We start from the raw sequence: 18,603 nt of genomic DNA, 5'->3' as shown, positions 1-18,603 counted from the left end.
TACTCACCGAGCACCTCGGCCGTGGCCATGATCTCACACGTGTACATCGCTGCCATCAGTCTCTGCGGCTGAGCCTGGAACGCCTGTCGACAGGCCTCTTTGGTCGCCGCTATGAGCTGTCCCGACACTGGCCCGTAGCAGTCCGCCTCAGCCCTGCGTTTGGCCTGTCCCACTGCAGCGTCCCCCTCTTGGCCTTCACTGTCCACAGGTGCATCGTGGGGTATGGAGTCCTCCTCTTCCACAGAGTCCTGGTGGAGTGTGGCGTTGGTCTGGACGTCCCAGCGCTCCACAGAGAAGCAGACGCCCATCAGCGGCTCCTCGCACATGGGGCCGGACAGCGAGGCCAGCTGGAAGCCGCTCACGATGCTGTTGTCCAAGTCTCGAAGAGTGTTTTGTGGTTTGTCTCCAGAGCTACTGAGGCACTGCCACACAGACGGGCGCTGGTACGACTCCACACTGTTCAGGAGGATGTTTGGGCCGTACCTGAAGAAGGATTACACCAGGTGAGATGGACAGGACACTCACAACTATTACCTAAGTGACTATAAGGGCAATCATTAATCCTTCAGGCTTAAAAAGCTTTTATGACGTAAATCCAGCCAAAAGGATGATTGACAGCAAATCCTATTATAAGAACTTAACTTTAGCTTATTGACGTGTGCCTGTTGAAAATGTAATGTATCAGCAACTTCTCAGTATAGTTTTAATTAATATATCATACAGTCTTATTAAATCAGTCCTGGAGGAACAAAAATCACATACTTTCATTCAATACAATTCCCCAGAAGGTTTACAACCGCCACGTTCTAATCCTCAGAGTAATCATTATAATATAATTTTAAGAGGTTGCATGAACCATCCATCGATATTTGAAAAGACACTATTTCAATTATCTTAAGTGCTTTTTCAAATGATTTGAGCGGGAGCCAGACATTATTAGTATTCAAGTGATATGATGATTAGGTCTTCTAAAAATATAAAAACAATACATACATATAAAAATAATACAAATGCATAGAGTTATTTTACAGCAGTGAAAATGTGAGCTAAACAACAAACTGGACGAACGCCAACAATTGTCCCTTCAATACAAAGTTGCATAATTGCTCTAAAAGCAAAAAAAAGAAAAAACTCTAATCTTCTCATATGAAATGATTTATAACACGCATTAAAGGCAGGTTTGTATATTTGTGTTACACGAGTTTGATTTGTAGTTTGGACAGTCGTGACCTTTTATTATCATCTTGTAAACAAATGTACTGAACGAAGAAAAGGTCGCCCTGAATCTGGATACAGCTTTGCACATTTTCTGCATTGATAGAAAATATGCTTCTGAATGTTTCTGTGCGGTTGAAGGGAACGGGAAGGATCAATAACAGCCAAAGTAGAACTGACATTTTGAAGTTGAAATCCCACTAGTTTTGCCATCACACTGACAAACCTTTGACCAGTTTGAGTGGTTACATATGTTCCAATGGAAGTATAAACTGCTGCAGAAGCTAAAAAACATCTTTGACTTGGTTGGCAGATAAATATTTTTATTAGTTATGAGGATTGTTGTTGTAACATAATGAGATCCAGGCCCAAGTCACAAATATAAATGATCAGGTTCAATTTATAACACGTCCTTTTGGGTTTTTAAACATGAAAATACAATGTCATTTGTGTATTTTAGTAGTTGACGGTCAGCAATACATTACAAGCCAAATAAAGGTTGAAATGTAGAAGGCTTCTACGTAGATAGAGAATATTTATACATGATGTGATGTGTATTATTGATGAAAAGCGATTATTTGAATATGACAGTGGTTATTCTTCAATTAGAAGTCGATTAGACATGATTAGTTGATTGAATACTTGCAGCCCAAATCCAATCAATAATTTCCCCCAAAAGCCACAACAATAAGCCATTTAAGACTCCTTTAGTGTTTCTTTTTGCAGATAACAGTGTGGATGTGCGACGGGGCTGAGCTCTGACCTGCGCGGTCCAAACGCCCAGATGCGCTCCACGGCGTTCCTCCACCTGTGGCCCGGCAGCAGAGCCTCCAGCCGCTCCTTAAGCGCCGAGATCTCCTCCAGCGTCCGGGGGCTCACCTCCAGCACGCGGCCCTCCCTCAGAGACATGTTGACCTGCTCCAGAGTCCTGACCAGCTCGGCGCTGCTCTCCAACAGACTCGTCACCTCTGGGGGACAAACGCAATCCACGTTCAAATGGCTTCTTTATTTCACCACGTGTTAAGGGGATATAAGTTGGGCGTGTTAAGTACTACCGGGGTTAGGGGCTGGTCTCAACAAGGGCTGCAGAGTAGAGAAGAAACATAAAAACAAGAGCAACCACAGCAGAATATAAAAGAACAAACTGGGTAAAGTTGGTACAAAAAAAAATCTAAAAAGGTTAAAGTTTGAACCATGGCCTTAGCAAGTCAGTCTGTGTATCTATGTATATACTGTATGTATCTCTGTATCTACTGAATGTATCTCTGTATATACTGTATGTATCTCTGTATCTACTGAATGTATCTATGTATATACTGTATGTATCTCTGTATATACTGTATGTATCTCTGTATCTACTGTATGTATCTCTGTATCTACTGTATGCATCTCTGTATATACTGTATGTATCTATGTATATACTGTATGTATCTCTGTATATACTGTATGTATCTCTGTATCTACTGTATGTATCTCTGTATATACTGTATGTATCTCTGTATCTACTGAATGTATCTATGTATCTACTGTATGTATCTCTGTATCTACTGTATGTATCTCTGTATATACTGTATGTATCTCTGTATCTACTGTATGTATCTCTGTATATACTGTATGTATCTATGTATATACTGTATGTATCTCTGTATATACTGTATGTATCTATGTATCCATGTATGTATCTACTGTATATACTGTATGTATCTATGTATATACTGCAGGTATCTGTCATGGAATCAGACATACGCCGATGCTATTCCTTAACACATTGAGAACACAATTCAACTTAGAATATGAAACGACACAGAAAGATCAGACATTTGTATGGCATGCATGGGAGAAAACGCGGGGACTGTGTCAGCCAAGCCCTTGTAAGGAGCCTGGCTGACCCTCCTGCGTCTCACCCCCGCGTCTCACCTCGTTTTTTCCCATGCTGGTTGGTTTTATTAGATATTCTGGAATAGGCGGGTCACATTTCTCATTGGTCAGCCTCACATCAAGGCACTTGGTATTTTTCCGTAGAGATCAAGCCTTGGGTAAACATTACCCAGACTCCTCTGGGTTATCACCCCCCCCTAGGGTAAACATCCTTTGGCCCATCTTTATGATACCTTCACAAACAAATGCAGTTTGTCACACACCCGTTCTTCTCTTAGACTAATGATGCAGATAAAATATCACTATTATGCAGATAAAATACATCACAGAAATATAATCATATATTCACATTTTATCACAGTATCTATATACATACTGTATGTATCTATGTATATACTGTATGTACCTATGTATCCATGTATGTATCTACTGAATGTATCTATGTATATCTGTATATACTGTATGTATCTATGTATATACTGCAGGTATATATGTACATACTGTATGTATCTATGTATATACTGTAAGTACCTATGTATCCATGTATGTATCTACTGTATGTATATACTGTATGTAACTATGTATCTACTGTATGTACCTATGTACATACAGTACATAGGTACAGTAGATCCATGTATGTATCTACTGTATGTATCCTTGTATGTATCCATGTATCAATGTATCTATGTATTTACTGTATGTATCTATGTATTTACTGTATGTATCTATGCATCTATATATCTATGTATTTACTGCATGTATTTATTTGTCTAAAGGGGTTTTCAAAATGTTTCCACAGATTGTCACGACCACAGACTTAAATCAACTGTTTGGGTATTTTTTGTGAAAGAGCAACACAAAGTGGCACACAATTGTGAAGTGGAAACTTACACATGATTTACAGATTAAAAAAGTGCAGCGTGCTAAAGTATTCAGACTCTTTTCCCTGACTGCAACCAACTGCAGTGAGAAGTTTCCTGATGATTGATGAAATATTGAATGTTGACCTAATGATTCAAAAGTCCATCTGTGTGTAATCTAATCTCAGAATAAATGTTCTGTGAAGGCCACAGATTCATGCATCATGAAGTCTGAGGAACACACCAGACAGGTCAGGGACAATGCTGTGGAGCGGTTTGAAGCAGGGTAAGGTTTTAAAAAGATTTGCCTAGCTTTGAACATCTCACGGAGCACTGTTCAATCCTCCATCCGGAAATGGAAAGAGTATGGCACAACTACAGACCTACCAAGACATGGCCGTCCACAAAAACGTACATCTGAACAAGAAGAGCTCAGATCAGAGATGCACCAAGAGGCCCATGGTCACTCTGGAGGAGCTGCAGATCCACAGCTCAGGTGGACAGGACTATTAGTCGTGCACTTCACAAATCTGGTCTTTATGGAAGAACAGCCATATGAAGTCCTGTTTGCAATTTGTCAGAAGCCCAAGTGGAGGACACAGCCAACATGTGGAAGAAGGTGCCTCAAAGGCTTTTTGGCCCTTAGACTTTCTTAGACAGGACAACCCAGCGATGAGAGAGAAGGGAGGACACTGCGGCCGGTCGCACATGGAGACCGGCGTGCAAACCTTTTACAGTGTACAAAAATGTCCTGGCCTCACCGTGTGGCAAGGGGACGGCGCGGATGCTGACCGTGGCCAGTCTGTTCGGAGTGGTGAGAGTGACCAGACCACTGGAGTCCACCTGGAGAATGTCCGAGGAGCGGCCCTCCTTCACCTGTGAGAAGAGAAACACTCAGTCACTGTGCGAAGCAACGTGTGTTCAAGTTCAGACGATTTCATGGGTTGAATTGGTCGCCATGTGCTTTTCAATAACCAAACATTATCAAACAAATGTTGGGCTGAGTAATATTAATTATGATAGTTGTGTATTGCTTTGTATTTAGTAAATTAATCCTCTAGAACTGAGAATTTGCTTTGGCGATGTAATGAAACATAAACAACTATTTTATTTTTATTCCCCGTATCATTTATTTTTGTTTTTGTTAGTTGTTGTTGTTGTTGTTGATGGTTTGTTTTTCTGGTGTAATAAGTGTTGTTGAGTTTGTGTATGTTTTATGTTCTGATGGAAAATAAAATAGTAAAAAAAGAAAAAAAACATAAACAACGAATAATAACTGTAAAACATAAACAATGATAAAGTAAAGGCATGCAAAAAAAAAAGACATTGGTTCACCATAAATCTGATATTTTGCCTTTAAATTATTTGACAGATATTTTTTCTTACCATTTTAATTTCAGGATTTCAACAATAAATGTTCTCTTCATCCACATGTTCCTGATTTAACATCCTTGTAATTTTACCACAATAAAGAGGAAAGCAAGAATACAGTATATATTTGCACATAGTGTTGTGAATCTCGTTGTTACCAGGACAAAATAATACGAAGAATCATTATTACAAGAAGCAAAGACGGAGAAAGAACATCAAGGCAACTTTCACCAACTTTTACCACTGACCTGGTGAATAATGGCCACTTTCTGCTGCCGGCCCAGATCCTCGTTGACCATGTCCACTTTGGGAGGACGGACCACGGTTTCTCTGAACGGGATGATGGGCTTGGAGGCGCTGATTTCTATTTTAGCGAATCTGAATAAAACAACAAGAGCAACGTCACTTGACAATTGAATATTCCAAACTTAAGAAATGGTTTGTATTAACGATGAAAACCGCAGGAAATGTTATTAAAATCTGTCAGAAGTGTGAAATTAGCCCAATAGATCTGGACTCTCAAAGGCTCTACATTAAAGTAGCGTAGATTTGGATGATTTCACAAAACCGTTATGGGCTTTGGTTTGAGAATGGGCAAAAATAAACAGTATTTTGTCTTACGTTGTCATATTTCCATGGACAAGACTAGCAAAAAGTTATTCCGTCAGAGTGCTCAAAATTCCAGAAAGGAGGAAAAATTGAAATGTTTAAAACAACATAAAAGCTAAATACTGATGATTTCAAGTCTTTCCATTAAAGCGATTTGTTTGTTGGATTTTTCAATGTACTAGAAAGCACTTTGGCTCAGTTGCTGCTGTTGTTAAGTGTCATACAAATAAAGTGTGTAGTGGTGTAGGTGTAGGTGGTGGTGTAGTGGTGGTGGTGTAGTGGTGGTGGTGTAGTGGTGGTGGTGGTGTAGTGGTGTAGTGGTGTAGTAGTGTAGGTGGTGTAGTGGTGGTGGTGTAGTGGTGGTGGTGGTGTAGTAGTGGTGGTGTGGTGGTGGTGTAGTAGGTGTAGTGGTAGTGGTAGTAGTAAAAACACACAGAATGGGGATGTTTTTTGAATATTACACAATCTTGGATGACATTCGAGAGTGTGCTTTGAAAGACCCTGAGCTACAAAAAGCTTAATATTATGGAGGTCAAAGACATAATTAACTTTGAAGCAGTGCGATTGCTAATGAGGCAGAACATTCCCATACGAGCACTGTTTATGGAAAATATGTGTATAAGAGATTTTTGGTGTGATCAGGAAACAGGCAGCAAGAAGGGAAGAAGAAGAAGAAGAAGAAGAAGAAGAAGAAGAAGAAGAAGAAGAAGAAGAAGAAGAAGAAGAAGAAGAAGAAGAAGAAGAAGAAGAAGAAGAAGAAGAAGAAGAATGAAGAGAAGAAGAAGAAGAAGAAGAAGAAGAAGAAGAAGAAGAAGAAGAAGAAGAAGAAGAAGAAAGAAGAAGAAGAAGAAGAAGAAGAAGAGAAGAAGAAGAAGAAGAAGAAGAAGAAAGAAGAAGAAGAAGAAGAAGAAAGAAGAAGAAGAAGAAGAAAAGAAGAAGAAGAAGAAGAAGGAAGAAGAAGAAGAAGAGAAGAAGAAGAAGAAGAAGAAGAAGAGAAGAAGAAGAAGAAGGAAGAAGAAAAGAAGAAGAAGAAGAAGAAGAAGAAGAAGAAGAAGAAGAAGAAGAAGAAGAAGAAGAAGAAGAAGAAGAAGAAGAAGAAGAAGAAGAAAGAAGAAGAAGAAAAGAAGAAGAAAGAAGAAGAAGAAGAAGAAGAAGAAGAAGAAAAGAAGAGAAGAAAGAAGAAGAAGAAGAAGAAGAAGAAGGAAGAAGAAGAAAGAAGAAGAAGAAGAAAGCAGCGGCAGCAGCAGCAGCAGGCAGCAGGAAGTACATTCACCAGGTCAGTCTATGTACCGGGCACACTCATTTACATTTTCTAAAAACATTTTCTTTAAAACAAATAAAGGTGTAAAAATGGCTGAAGCACAGATTTACAAATAAAGGATATTAATGATTCAAATCTATTTTGAAATAGTATATTTCAAAAATAAATATTTTGTATTTTATAATGTAGCTGTCTTTGAAAAAAAAAAAAAGTATTTTGGCATGTGTTTTAGAGTCTGTACAGTCCAAATACTAATAACTATTGTGATGATAATTGTTTAGAGTTAGCAATTTATTTTGCTGTGTGGTAATGGCTGTAAGTAGTTTTGTCCATGCATTTATTTAATAAATGCATTATTTTCCACTTTATGGCACAGCTCAATCTTTAAACGCTGAAATTAAAATGACATTTACGGAAGGACGGTAAAAAGAAAACCCACAAAAACCATTCAATAAAAGGCAGTTGTCCAGCAAAGATCATATTTTAAACAAAGATGTATTACTATCAGCAGTGATTCTCTGAAAGGCGAGGTATAAGTAACTCAACACTTTACAAAGGCATCAGTCATTTGTGCAGCTTCATAAACGGCTCCAAAAGGGTTGGATGAGTTCTGTGTGCGATAGTGTAAATTTATCATGAACAATAGCAGCGAGTGGGAGTACGAGGACGAGGCGAGACAGCCAAACCCAGTCTGGCACCAGTCGTTCACTCCTCACTGAGCACTCACTCCATCGCAGCGAGAAAAGTGTAAGATAAAAGCTCTTATAGAGGAGAGAAGGAGCTGAAACCAGGTCAGGGGGACAGGGGGAGGAAGAGAGGAAGAGAGGGGGAGAGGGGGAGGAGAGTGGAAGAGGAAGAGAAGGAGAGGGAAGGGAGAGGAAGAGAGGGAGGAAGAGGAAGAGAGAGGGAAAGGAGGAGAGGAAGAGGAGGAGAGGGAAATGAGGAGAGGAAGAGGAGGAGAGGGAAGGGAGAGGAAGAGAGGGGGAGAGGGGGAGGGAGAGCGCGGGAGAGGAAGAGAGGAAGAGAGGGGAGGAGGAAGAGAGGGGGAAAGGAGGAGAGGAAGAGGGGGGAGAGGAGGAGGAAGAGAGGGGGAGGGAGAGAGGGGGAGGGAGAGAGGGGGAGAGGAAGAAAGGGGGAGGAAGAAGAAGAGAGAGGGAAAGGAGGAGAGGAAGAGGAGGAGAGGGAAGGGAGCGGGAGAGAGGGGGAGGAAAAGAAGGGGAGGAAGAGCGGGGGAGAGGAAGAGAGGAAGAGAGGGGAGGAGGAAGAGAGGGGGAAAGGAGGAGAGGAAGAGGAGGAGAGGGAAGGGAGAGGAAGAGAGGGGGAGGAAAAGAGGGGGAGGAAGAGTGGGGGAGAGGAAGAGAGGAAGAGAGGGGAGGAGGAAGAGAGGGGGAAAGGAGGAGAGGAAGAGGGGGAGAGGAGGAGGAAGAGAGGGGGAGGGAGAGAGGGGGGAGAGGAAGAGAGGGGGGAGAGGGAGGGAGGGAGAGGAGGGGGGAGAGGAAGAAAGGGGGAAGAAGCAGAAGAGAGGGGGAAAGGAGGAGGAAGAGAGGGGGAAGAAGCAGAAGAGAGGGGGAAAGGAGGAGGAGGAGAGGGGGAGGAAGAGGAAGAGAGAGGGAAAGGAGGAGAGGAAGAGAGGGAAATGAGGAGAGGAAGAGGAGGAGAGGGAAGGGAGAGGAAGAGAGGGGGAGGGAGAGCGCGAGAGAGGAAGAGAGGGGAGAGGAAGCGAGGGGGAAAGGAGGAGAGGAAGAGGGGGGAGAGGAGGATGAAGAGAGGGGGAGGGAGAGAGGGGGAGAGGAAGAGAGGGGGAGGAAGAAGAAGAGAGAGGGAAAGGAGGAGAGGGAAGGGAGCGGGAGAGAGGGGGAGGAAAAGAAGGGGAGGAAGAGCGGGGGAGAGGAAGAGAGGAAGAGAGGGGAGGAGGAAGAGAGGGGGAAAGGAGGAGAGGAAGAGGAGGAGAGGGAAGGGAGAGGAAGAGAGGGGGAGGAAAAGAGGGGGAGGAAGAGTGGGGGAGAGGAAGAGAGGAAGAGAGGGGAGGAGGAAGAGAGGGGGAAAGGAGGAGAGGAAGAGGGGGAGAGGAGGAGGAAGAGAGGGGGAGGGAGAGAGGGGGAGAGGAAGAGAGGGGGGAGAGGGAGGGAGGGAGAGGAGGGGGGAGAGGAAGAAAGGGGGAAGAAGCAGAAGAGAGGGGGAAAGGAGGAGGAAGAGAGGGGGAAGAAGCAGAAGAGAGGGGGAAAGGAGGAGGAGGAGAGGGGGAGGAAGAGGAAGAGAGGGAAATGAGGAGAGGAAGAGGAGGAGAGGGAAGGGAGAGGAAGAGAGGGGGAGGGAGAGCGCGGGAGAGGAAGAGAGGAAGAGAGGGGAGGAGGAAGAGAGGGGGAAAGGAGGAGAGGAAGAGGGGGGAGAGGAGGAGGAAGAGAGGGGGAGGGAGAGAGGGGGAGAGGAAGAAAGGGGGAGGAAGAAGAAGAGAGAGGGAAAGGAGGAGAGGAAGAGGAGGAGAGGGAAGGGAGCGGGAGAGAGGGGGAGGAAAAGAAGGGGAGGAAGAGCGGGGGAGAGGAAGAGAGGAAGAGAGGGGAGGAGGAAGAGAGGGGGAAAGGAGGAGAGGAAGAGGAGGAGAGGGAAGGGAGAGGAAGAGAGGGGGAGGAAAAGAGGGGGAGGAAGAGTGGGGGAGAGGAAGAGAGGAAGAGAGGGGAGGAGGAAGAGAGGGGGAAAGGAGGAGAGGAAGAGGGGGAGAGGAGGAGGAAGAGAGGGGGAGGGAGAGAGGGGGAGAGGAAGAGAGGGGGGGAGAGGGAGGGAGGGAGAGGAGGGGGGAGAGGAAGAAAGGGGGAAGAAGCAGAAGAGAGGGGGGAAAGGAGGAGGAAGAGAGGGGGAAGAAGCAGAAGAGAGGGGGAAAGGAGGAGGAGGAGAGGGGGAGGAAGAGGAAGAGAGAGGGAAAGGAGGAGAGGAAGAGAGGGAAATGAGGAGAGGAAGAGGAGGAGAGGGAAGGGAGAGGAAGAGAGGGGGGAGGGAGAGCGCGGGAGAGGAAGAGAGGAAGAGAGGGGAGGAGGAAGAGAGGGGGAAAGGAGGAGAGGAAGAGGGGGGAGAGGAGGAGGAAGAGAGGGGGAGGGAGAGAGGGGGAGAGGAAGAAAGGGGGAGGAAGAAGAAGAGAGAGGGAAAGGAGGAGAGGAAGAGGAGGAGAGGGAAGGGAGCGGGAGAGAGGGGGAGGAAAAGAAGGGGAGGAAGAGCGGGGGAGAGGAAGAGAGGAAGAGAGGGGAGGAGGAAGAGAGGGGGAAAGGAGGAGAGGAAGAGGAGGAGAGGGAAGGGAGAGGAAGAGAGGGGGAGGAAAAGAGGGGGAGGAAGAGTGGGGGAGAGGAAGAGAAGAAGAGAGGGGAGGAGGAAGAGAGGGGGAAAGGAGGAGAGGAAGAGGGGGAGAGGAGGAGGAAGAGAGGGGGAGGAGAGAGGGGGAGAGGAAGAGAGGGGGGGAGAGGGAGGGAGGGAGAGGAGGGGGGAGAGGAAGAAAGGGGGAAGAAGCAGAAGAGAGGGGGAAAGGAGGAGGAAGAGAGGGGGAAGAAGCAGAAGAGAGGGGGAAAGGAGGAGGAGGAGAGGGGGAAGAAGCAGAAGAGAGGGGGAAAGGAGGAGGAGGAGAGGGGGAGGAAGAGAGGGGGAGGAAGAGAGGGGGAGGGAGAGAGGGGGAGGAAGAGAGGGGGAGGGAGAGAGGGGGAGGAAGAGAGGGGGAGGAAGAGAGGGGGAGGGAGAGAGGGGGGAGAGGGGGGGAACCATTTTAGATCATTTATCATGTGCTCATATTTACAAGCTACATTTTACAATAAACTTCATATACATTGGAAGAATAATTGTCAATTCCTGAAATATTTCATTCTTGTGCGGTGAATCTTCATCAGTGCTTTAAATAAAATAAATAAAATAAATAAAATAAATAAAATAAATAAAATAAATAAAATAAATAAAAAATAAATAAATAAATAAAATTGGCAACTCTAAAACGATTATTCTATTTTTGGTTTTATTTGATTTGTTGAGGCTTTATTGTAATGATGACCAACACTTCCAAATGGGTCTAATCAGAGTAACCGAGGCAGAGGAGCAGCGCCTGAAGCCAGAAGACACGCTCTCATCACTCCAGTTACACAACAGAGAGCTTAGTCCTGGCCTGACTGAGCAACGCTTTAACGCCGGTCCTGCCCTGACCCATCTGCCCTGGCGGCTCAGCGACCTGTTAACTCCAGGGTCAGTGGGTCATTCCTGAAAACCCTGCTGCTCTGGAGACGTGTGTGCGAAGGCAAAACTAGGGCTGAATATGGACCAATATATCCTACATTTTGATTTCTTTATATGCATGGAAGTTTATCTGTAGAGCACAATTCATATTCAAGGCAATTCACACATCAAGGACAAATTTGGTGTACTAAGAGGAAAAAAAAATACTAAGACATAAAGGAGAAGAATGAAATAAAATGGTTTCAGTCGTACCTGTCGCACATCTTAAGGACGACCGTTCCAGATTTGAGCTGCATAAAACTGAAACACTTACATTCTCAACTAAATAAAGGTTGAAATATGGTGACTGGTGGCTTTTAGAGAGAGAATATTTACAAAATATTTATTTAGTGCACATGCAATGCTATAACACTGTCACAGATTTTCACTGCTAAAATCATTTGATCAAATAAAGAAAAGTAAAATATTCGGTAAAAAGATCTGCTTAGTGTAGTTCCAAATTCGGCAATTGTATTAAAATAAGGTTCCTTAGTAAACTATTTATAAGCCATTAAGAAGCACCAAGTGAAGGTTTTTACAAGCATTTATCACTCGGTTATTGAAAACGGTTAAATAAGCAGTTTATTAATGCTCTAGCAAACATTGTGTACAGGGAATAATAACTCATGTTTTCTTTAACGCTTATTAACATTTATTACATATTTTAAGCCATCTACAAATGCTAATAAATGCCTTTTAAGTGAATAAACAATTAAGTGTGTATTAATACCTTATAAATAGTTTACTACACTTATTTTAATGTGTTGTTTAAGTTATAATTTACTCTAAAGTGTAGTTTTGGAAAACATTTGAAGCAAATAAACAAGGTGATAAATCCAAACAGTGTAAAATGCACAACTTCAAATACTGTTAATGTGTATTGTATGTTTTTTCTTAGACTTGACTTGAAGCGACTTTCAGAGCGCGGAGGATGTGTTTTCTGATCTAATCCAGTTATAATATGGGACAGAGAGCAGGAGAAGCAGACTGTCTGACACTCCATCCATCTCTCACACTAATCAATTAGCTCCACGCTAAACGTCAGCACAAAGAGACACAAGGAGAGAGCGAGATCCAGGTGAGAACAAAGACGTACTCGAGACTCTGTGAATACAACATCCGCACAAGAAGTCAACTCAACGACAACTCCTTCCTCTCAATGGAAACAAAAAAGAAGAAGAAAAGCTTTCAAAATGTTGCTGATAAAAATATGCAATGATTTGAATATGGCACTTTTGATCAGCTGAAGACAAAACACCCATTTACACAAAAACACATGAAAAAACACGCGAATATTTGCAAGTACAGGCTAAAACAAAACCCTGTTCTAATAGACAATACAATCTATATCATCAAAAATATCAACTAATGGAAAACATAAAACAATTTGACATTTTTTATATTTTGGAGCTATAAGTGGTTATGATCACAAACTGTCAATTTACTATGGAACATAACGGTTTTACAGATACAAGATGGGACACACATGAATTAAGAGTCCAAACGAGTACAGTACCAGCCAACAAAATGCAGAACGTCTTTTGAACAGGCAGACATATATCTATATAAATACACTGCATTATGATTATTATGGACTTAATAACCAAATACCATATGTCTGTGTTTGGAAGACAAAGTACAATACATTAACCCTGACCCTTTCAATATTGAACAGTTTCTTTTGAATTTCTTTCGCTTTGCCACATTAGTTAGTTTGATGTTCCCTCTCAAAATCTGATCAGAATCCTATGATCAGAAATAGCTCAGATTACTCACATCAGATGCCACTGTTTAAATGACATTTCAATAATTGGACAACTCCAGAACTCTGACCGTGATCAGAAAGGAATGAATGACCAAATACCTGATTTCTGACTCATTTTTTCAGAGGCAGCAGTTCAAACATTACAGTGACAGAGCATTACATTTGCTCAGAAAAGGAGGGAGAAAGTACAAACGGTTCAATATGTTATTATTTGAGTAAAATAAATGAGTATTGTGACTTTCTTAACCCAAATCAGCTTGAAATGTGATATTTTGTGTGGACTTATTGTCTGTAATTATCTGTTAATAAGTGGCACTATATTAAAACGGAGAGGCGCTCAATCTTCCTGGGTAAACTGAAGGCACGAGGAGGAGGTGGAGGCGGCGCGATTCTCTCATAACGCATTTACAGCGTCGTGGTGATCGTGGACGAGCCGCGGCGCTAAAACGACAGAGGCCTAACGGACAAAGCCAATCATCAATCAGCCATCTTAATATGATCTCTGGCTTCCGATTGCGTTTGAGCGTGCGACTGCCTCAGCGGGACGGCGACGCCAGCTCCAGACGGCACTGGTTAATGGGATCATCTGCTCCTGTGATGTCACCCTGACCTCATTCTGGATGCATGGGGTCAAGCGGCAGGCGGGCGGGCCAAGCGTTTTCTGCTTTCATAACAGCAACGCACTCAGTATCATAATTATGGCTATTACTTCGATTAGTCGACCGGTCAGGCGATTGTTTCTATTGCGCATTGACATTTAATAACCAAGTAAATGTTGAAATGTGCTGAATTAAGGCCTATACATAGAGAATATTTACAAATAAAGTGTATTAGTGATACAAATCTGAAATTGCGTTTTATTTTATGACATTTTAATTGAACAATGCAGCAGTGTTTGTTAAAAAAAAGGTCATTTAATTAGTGTTCAGGAGTTTTGTATGTACAATTATCAAAATATGACTATATATACAACTTTTTTTATACAGTAGTGTGTTTTTTACTCTATGGTGGAAAATTCCATGCAAAGCAATAATCACTCTTCTGCCAGAAAACGTTTAATTTAGGCTGATTTATCTTGATTTTCCCCCCTGCTGTTACGAAATAACAATGCTAGAAAAGGATTCACTTTTATTTTGAAACTACCTGTTTAAAGTTGAATATTGCAAGTTGAAAGAGCCTCTAAAAAGTGTTTGCGCTGTACCGCTGTTTGGGAAACCCTGCCCTCCACAGCACGCAGTCACTCGTGTAGCCTGGAGACCAACAATATGAAAATGTGCTATGTAAAACGGCCTTTAAAGTGAAAATCAGAAAAAGCCCTGCAATTTCCATTTTAGAGGTCACTTAGACAAAGTGCTCGTCTCTAATTAAATTTCTGAACACATACTATTTCAATGAGTGTAATTTGAAATGTCACATTTGCATACAGTACATTGTTGGAGAGGCTGTTGCTTTAAATACTTGTGCCTATAATCAGAAGAGTCTATAATTATCACTGGAGGTCACTTCGACATTGCAGCTCTGGTGACTTTTAAACCCGTCCAGATTTAATTCTCCAAAATGTACTTTGACAATTGGACGGTTTGAGAAGTCAAATATCGTCCGGCGCGTCTTTGCCTCGAGGCTCACGGGAGCAACATGTTTCTTTGTGTTGCATCACCACAGCCTCCAAGTTTATATATAATCACTGCTTGTGTCATCTCACCTTATCATTACACTATCCAGTTTAAATACCTCTTAGAAACTAGTTATGAAATATATTTTAAAAGACTTTTTCCATACAACTATCCACAGGTTTCAGAAGGATGAGAAATTAGGACCGTTGCCAACTCGTCATAGCAATTTAAAATTTAAAACCAAATATTATATCTTGTGAATGGGGAAAAGATCCTCATATAACAGAAAACTGAAATGATCACAAAGCTCTACTCTTCCCACAGAGACAAAAATAACACACTAAATCAAGATCTTACTAACTTACTCACTTGGCTAAAGACACCACTATTGGCACGATGAAAATGTAAATGTTATTAATTAGCTTCAGGTGAAATATGGTCGAGTGTTTAAAGCGGCAGCACTGATGCCAGGTTCGTATCCCGGTTCCGACAGTTTGCTGTATGTCCGCCCTTCTCTCTCATCCCTGTCTCACACTAAACTGCCCTGTCTAAAAAAGATCCTTAAAAAATCCTCAAAATAATAAAGAATATCGGGCAGCTAAAGTTGTTTGGCATTAAAGATATGCAGCAGAATGTCTAAAACACTTACTCCCATTTTTAAACTACAAATTGGCTCTAACTAGTGCTGATGGCAAGAACTCTCGCCTCACAGCAGGAAGGTCTTGGGTTCTGTTGACAGATATAGTGTAGATGTTTGGGTCAAAATGCTGTTAGGATGCTAGTTGTTGTTACATTACCATGACAAAACACTTTATAGTCTTGGAATGTTGTGACAAAAAAACTTCGACGTGAATATGCAGTAGGAAAGTAAGCACTACATGTGGACTACTAGAAAGAGTTTGGAATGAATTAGTTCTGTTTTTCAGTAGTTATTTTTAAGAGTGAAAAAGGTGCAGCAGCAATGGGCGGATGATAAAGTGCGCTTGCCTTTTGCTACATCTTGCATTTAACTGTTGGCTGGACGTCCACTGGTGACGCACGAGCTGTGTGTGCATCTGGACGACACTTTGAGAAGTTTCAATAATTTATGAAAAGTCTGACGTCATAAGTCTTTTTATAACTCTTAGCGCCAAAAGGGTCTAAAGCAGTGGAAACATTCTTTTTTGATTTGATGTCTGGATCTTAAACACGGATACATCTTTTTGGAGTTTGCACATCCTTCCTGTGCCTGGGTGGCTTTCTCAAAACTAAACTAAAATCCTCCATTTACTGTGTGTTACTGTGGACTAAAAACACCTAAAATATTTGCAAAAGGGTCATTGTGGTCAAGGGTCAAATAAATAAAATAACTTCAAAACTTCACTTGATTAGATGTTTTAATATACTGTAGATTACAATATTAACGCTCCAAAAAAATGGAACAATCTTAAAAAAGACAATACAATTGACAAAAAGATTAAATTAAGTCGTGATTTTTAGTAATTTATATTTTCCTAAAATGAGATTTGCTAATAGAACAAATAAGTTTGTTTTTTCTCATTTCAAGTGACAATATTAAAATATACCCTAAACAGGACAAAAACGACCTATTCACATTTTTTACTCATCTTATTTTAGAAAGCAAATTTTCCAGTCTGAGACATCTGCGCCCATTTGAAAGGAAGAATAACTCCACAATTATTAATATCATGTTACCATGGCGTTGAAAGAAATACCTTCAGTGCTTTTCATTTGATATTCTTTATTTAATTTATATCTATACAGCAGTATTGAAAGAGAAAGTGTTTGAGCTGCGTCTGCAAGCGCTGACCTACTGAGCCACTTTCTCCTCTTGAATATTGATGGAGAGATCTGCGTTTATGGAGGAGGTCTGTGGAGGAGGTCTGTCTGGCACTCAGATGACTTCATATCAGTCTGACCTGGTTCAGCTCCTCTGCTTCTGCTTTCTCTCCATTTCCTCCTCTCTCCATCTTCTTCTTAATCTGCTTCATAATTCTTTATTCTTCTCCTCCCCTTTCTCTGCCCTTTTCTCCTTTAAAATCTGCTTTTATTCCTCTTGATTTAAACCTGATGCTCTTCTTGACCCTCTCCTCCTCCTTTCTCTCTTCCTCATTTTTGCACTCCTTCCATCCTAATTTTCCTGTCCTCTTCCTTCTTCTTCCTCGTCTCAAATGTTGTTGTTGTTTTTTAACCTGTGACAAGAAACCGGACGAAATGGAGCTTTCCCTTCTCTTCCTCTTTCTCTCTTCCTCCTCCTCCTTTCTCTCTTCCTCCTATCTGCACTCCTTCCATCCTTCCTCCTCCTCCCCTCACTTCCCTTCTTCTTCCACCTCTCAAATGTTTTTTCTACCTCTCGACAGAAACCTGATGAAATGGAGCTTTCCCCTTTTCCTCCTCTTTCTCTCTTCTTCTTCCCCTAGCTCCTTTCACCATCCCTCCTCTCTGCACTCCTTCCATCCCCCTCCTCCCTCACTTCCCTTCTTCCTCCTCCTCTCAAATGTTTTTTCTACCTCAACAGACACCTGATGAAATGGAGCTTTCCCCTTCTCCTCCTCTTTCTCACCTCCCACACTTCCTCTGTGTTTCCTCTTCTGTCTATTCCTACCTTTTCCTTTTTTTCAAACTGTTTCCTTCTTCTTGATTAAATCTGATGAAACAGACCTGGCTGCTCCCAGCGTTGTCGCAATACAAACAATTCAAACTTGACTAATGATACTGAGGAAAAGTCTCATTATCAATTTCAACTTCATTCCGACGATGGAATGTAATTTTCAACTCAAAACCAGAATAGTTTATTTCAAATTACCATGTGGTCTTGTGTTTCATATCGCTCAGCTGGTTATATGGTGCTAGTTTTAGAATTGATTAGTATCTGGGAATCTGTTTTCCTGTCCTCCTCCCATCGTTCTTCCTCCTCCTCCTCCTCCTCCTCCTCCTCCTCCTCCTCCTCCTCTAAAATGTGTATTTTTCTTCCTCTTGATTCAAACCTGATGAAACACTCTCTCGTCCGCTGCTCGACGCCTCGGTGAACACGGAAACATGGTTTTGAGTAATTACAAAGTTCAGCAGAAAACCGTCCCACAGAGGAAGTGCTGAGTCCAGGATCTGAACTGAACCGTGCTCAACTCTGAACGGAGAAGAAAGTAACACCAAGAGGATTCTTCCGACAACAGGGCGGAAACTAACCCGTGTTTATGAAGTATTATAAGTGGAAGCAGTGGTAGTAGTAGAAGTAAACTAATCCCAGCTGTGAAAATGCAGTTATTTCATTTATCTCAAAAGAGTAAAAGTTGAGGGAAGAAATAAATGCAATGGCAGTTTTCAGTAGTGGCAGTAGTAAATGACTCGCATGCAGCAGTATTAGTAGTAGCACTATGCAGTAGCACTAGTTGTGTCTTATAAATGGAGAGTCTTGTATCATCGAGTACCTTTTCCTATGCGGAACACGATGTGCTTTTTAATTCACGAGCGACATCCTTTTTTTCAGTAACAATTTCACGTCGGTTTTGGCAATACTTTCATATCCCGTCCAATTATCTCATGGCAACGACGCTGACGAAACACTTTATTACATCTTCGGGCCAAAAGCCGCTCCAGCCGCTTCCATAAATGCGGCAAATTGACGCGAACGTGAATCGAACGAGCAGCTAGCTGATAATGAGCGGCATCGTTCAGCCTGGACCGTTTTACCTTTCACCACCAAAACTTTAAACCTGTTCTGACATTTCCCACGCAGCTCAGGGACATCAAGAGTCCTGTAAGTCACTGTGCCGGGCCTCAGATAAATGC

At 42.3% G+C, this 18,603-nt stretch overlaps 1 protein-coding gene and 1 long non-coding RNA gene across 2 annotated transcripts in view; both read right to left on the bottom strand.

The window, feature by feature from the left end:
* The window catches only part of LOC140381380 (uncharacterized), a 355,558-nt gene that overhangs the window by 194,889 nt on the left and 142,066 nt on the right, over positions 1 to 18,603 (bottom strand). The gene's annotated exons all lie outside the window — the stretch shown is intronic.
* The window catches only part of efl1 (elongation factor like GTPase 1), a 148,970-nt gene that overhangs the window by 23,524 nt on the left and 106,843 nt on the right, over positions 1 to 18,603 (bottom strand). The window contains exons 17-20 of the mRNA XM_072465005.1: positions 5,573 to 5,702; positions 4,715 to 4,829; positions 1,979 to 2,183; positions 8 to 483 (exon numbers count right to left, since the gene is read on the bottom strand). Of these exons, the coding sequence (XP_072321106.1) occupies positions 8 to 483; positions 1,979 to 2,183; positions 4,715 to 4,829; positions 5,573 to 5,702 (926 nt within the window). The remainder of the gene's footprint in view (positions 1 to 7; positions 484 to 1,978; positions 2,184 to 4,714; positions 4,830 to 5,572; positions 5,703 to 18,603) is intronic.

This window comes from Eucyclogobius newberryi, unplaced genomic scaffold, assembly GCF_026437365.1.
Source record: "Eucyclogobius newberryi isolate DKJ021-1_F unplaced genomic scaffold, fEucNew1.0.hap1 SCAF_5, whole genome shotgun sequence".
Lineage (NCBI taxonomy): Eukaryota > Metazoa > Chordata > Actinopteri > Gobiiformes > Gobiidae > Eucyclogobius > Eucyclogobius newberryi.
Note: the sequence above shows the minus strand (reverse complement) of the source record. Positions and strands in the feature narration are given on the sequence as shown.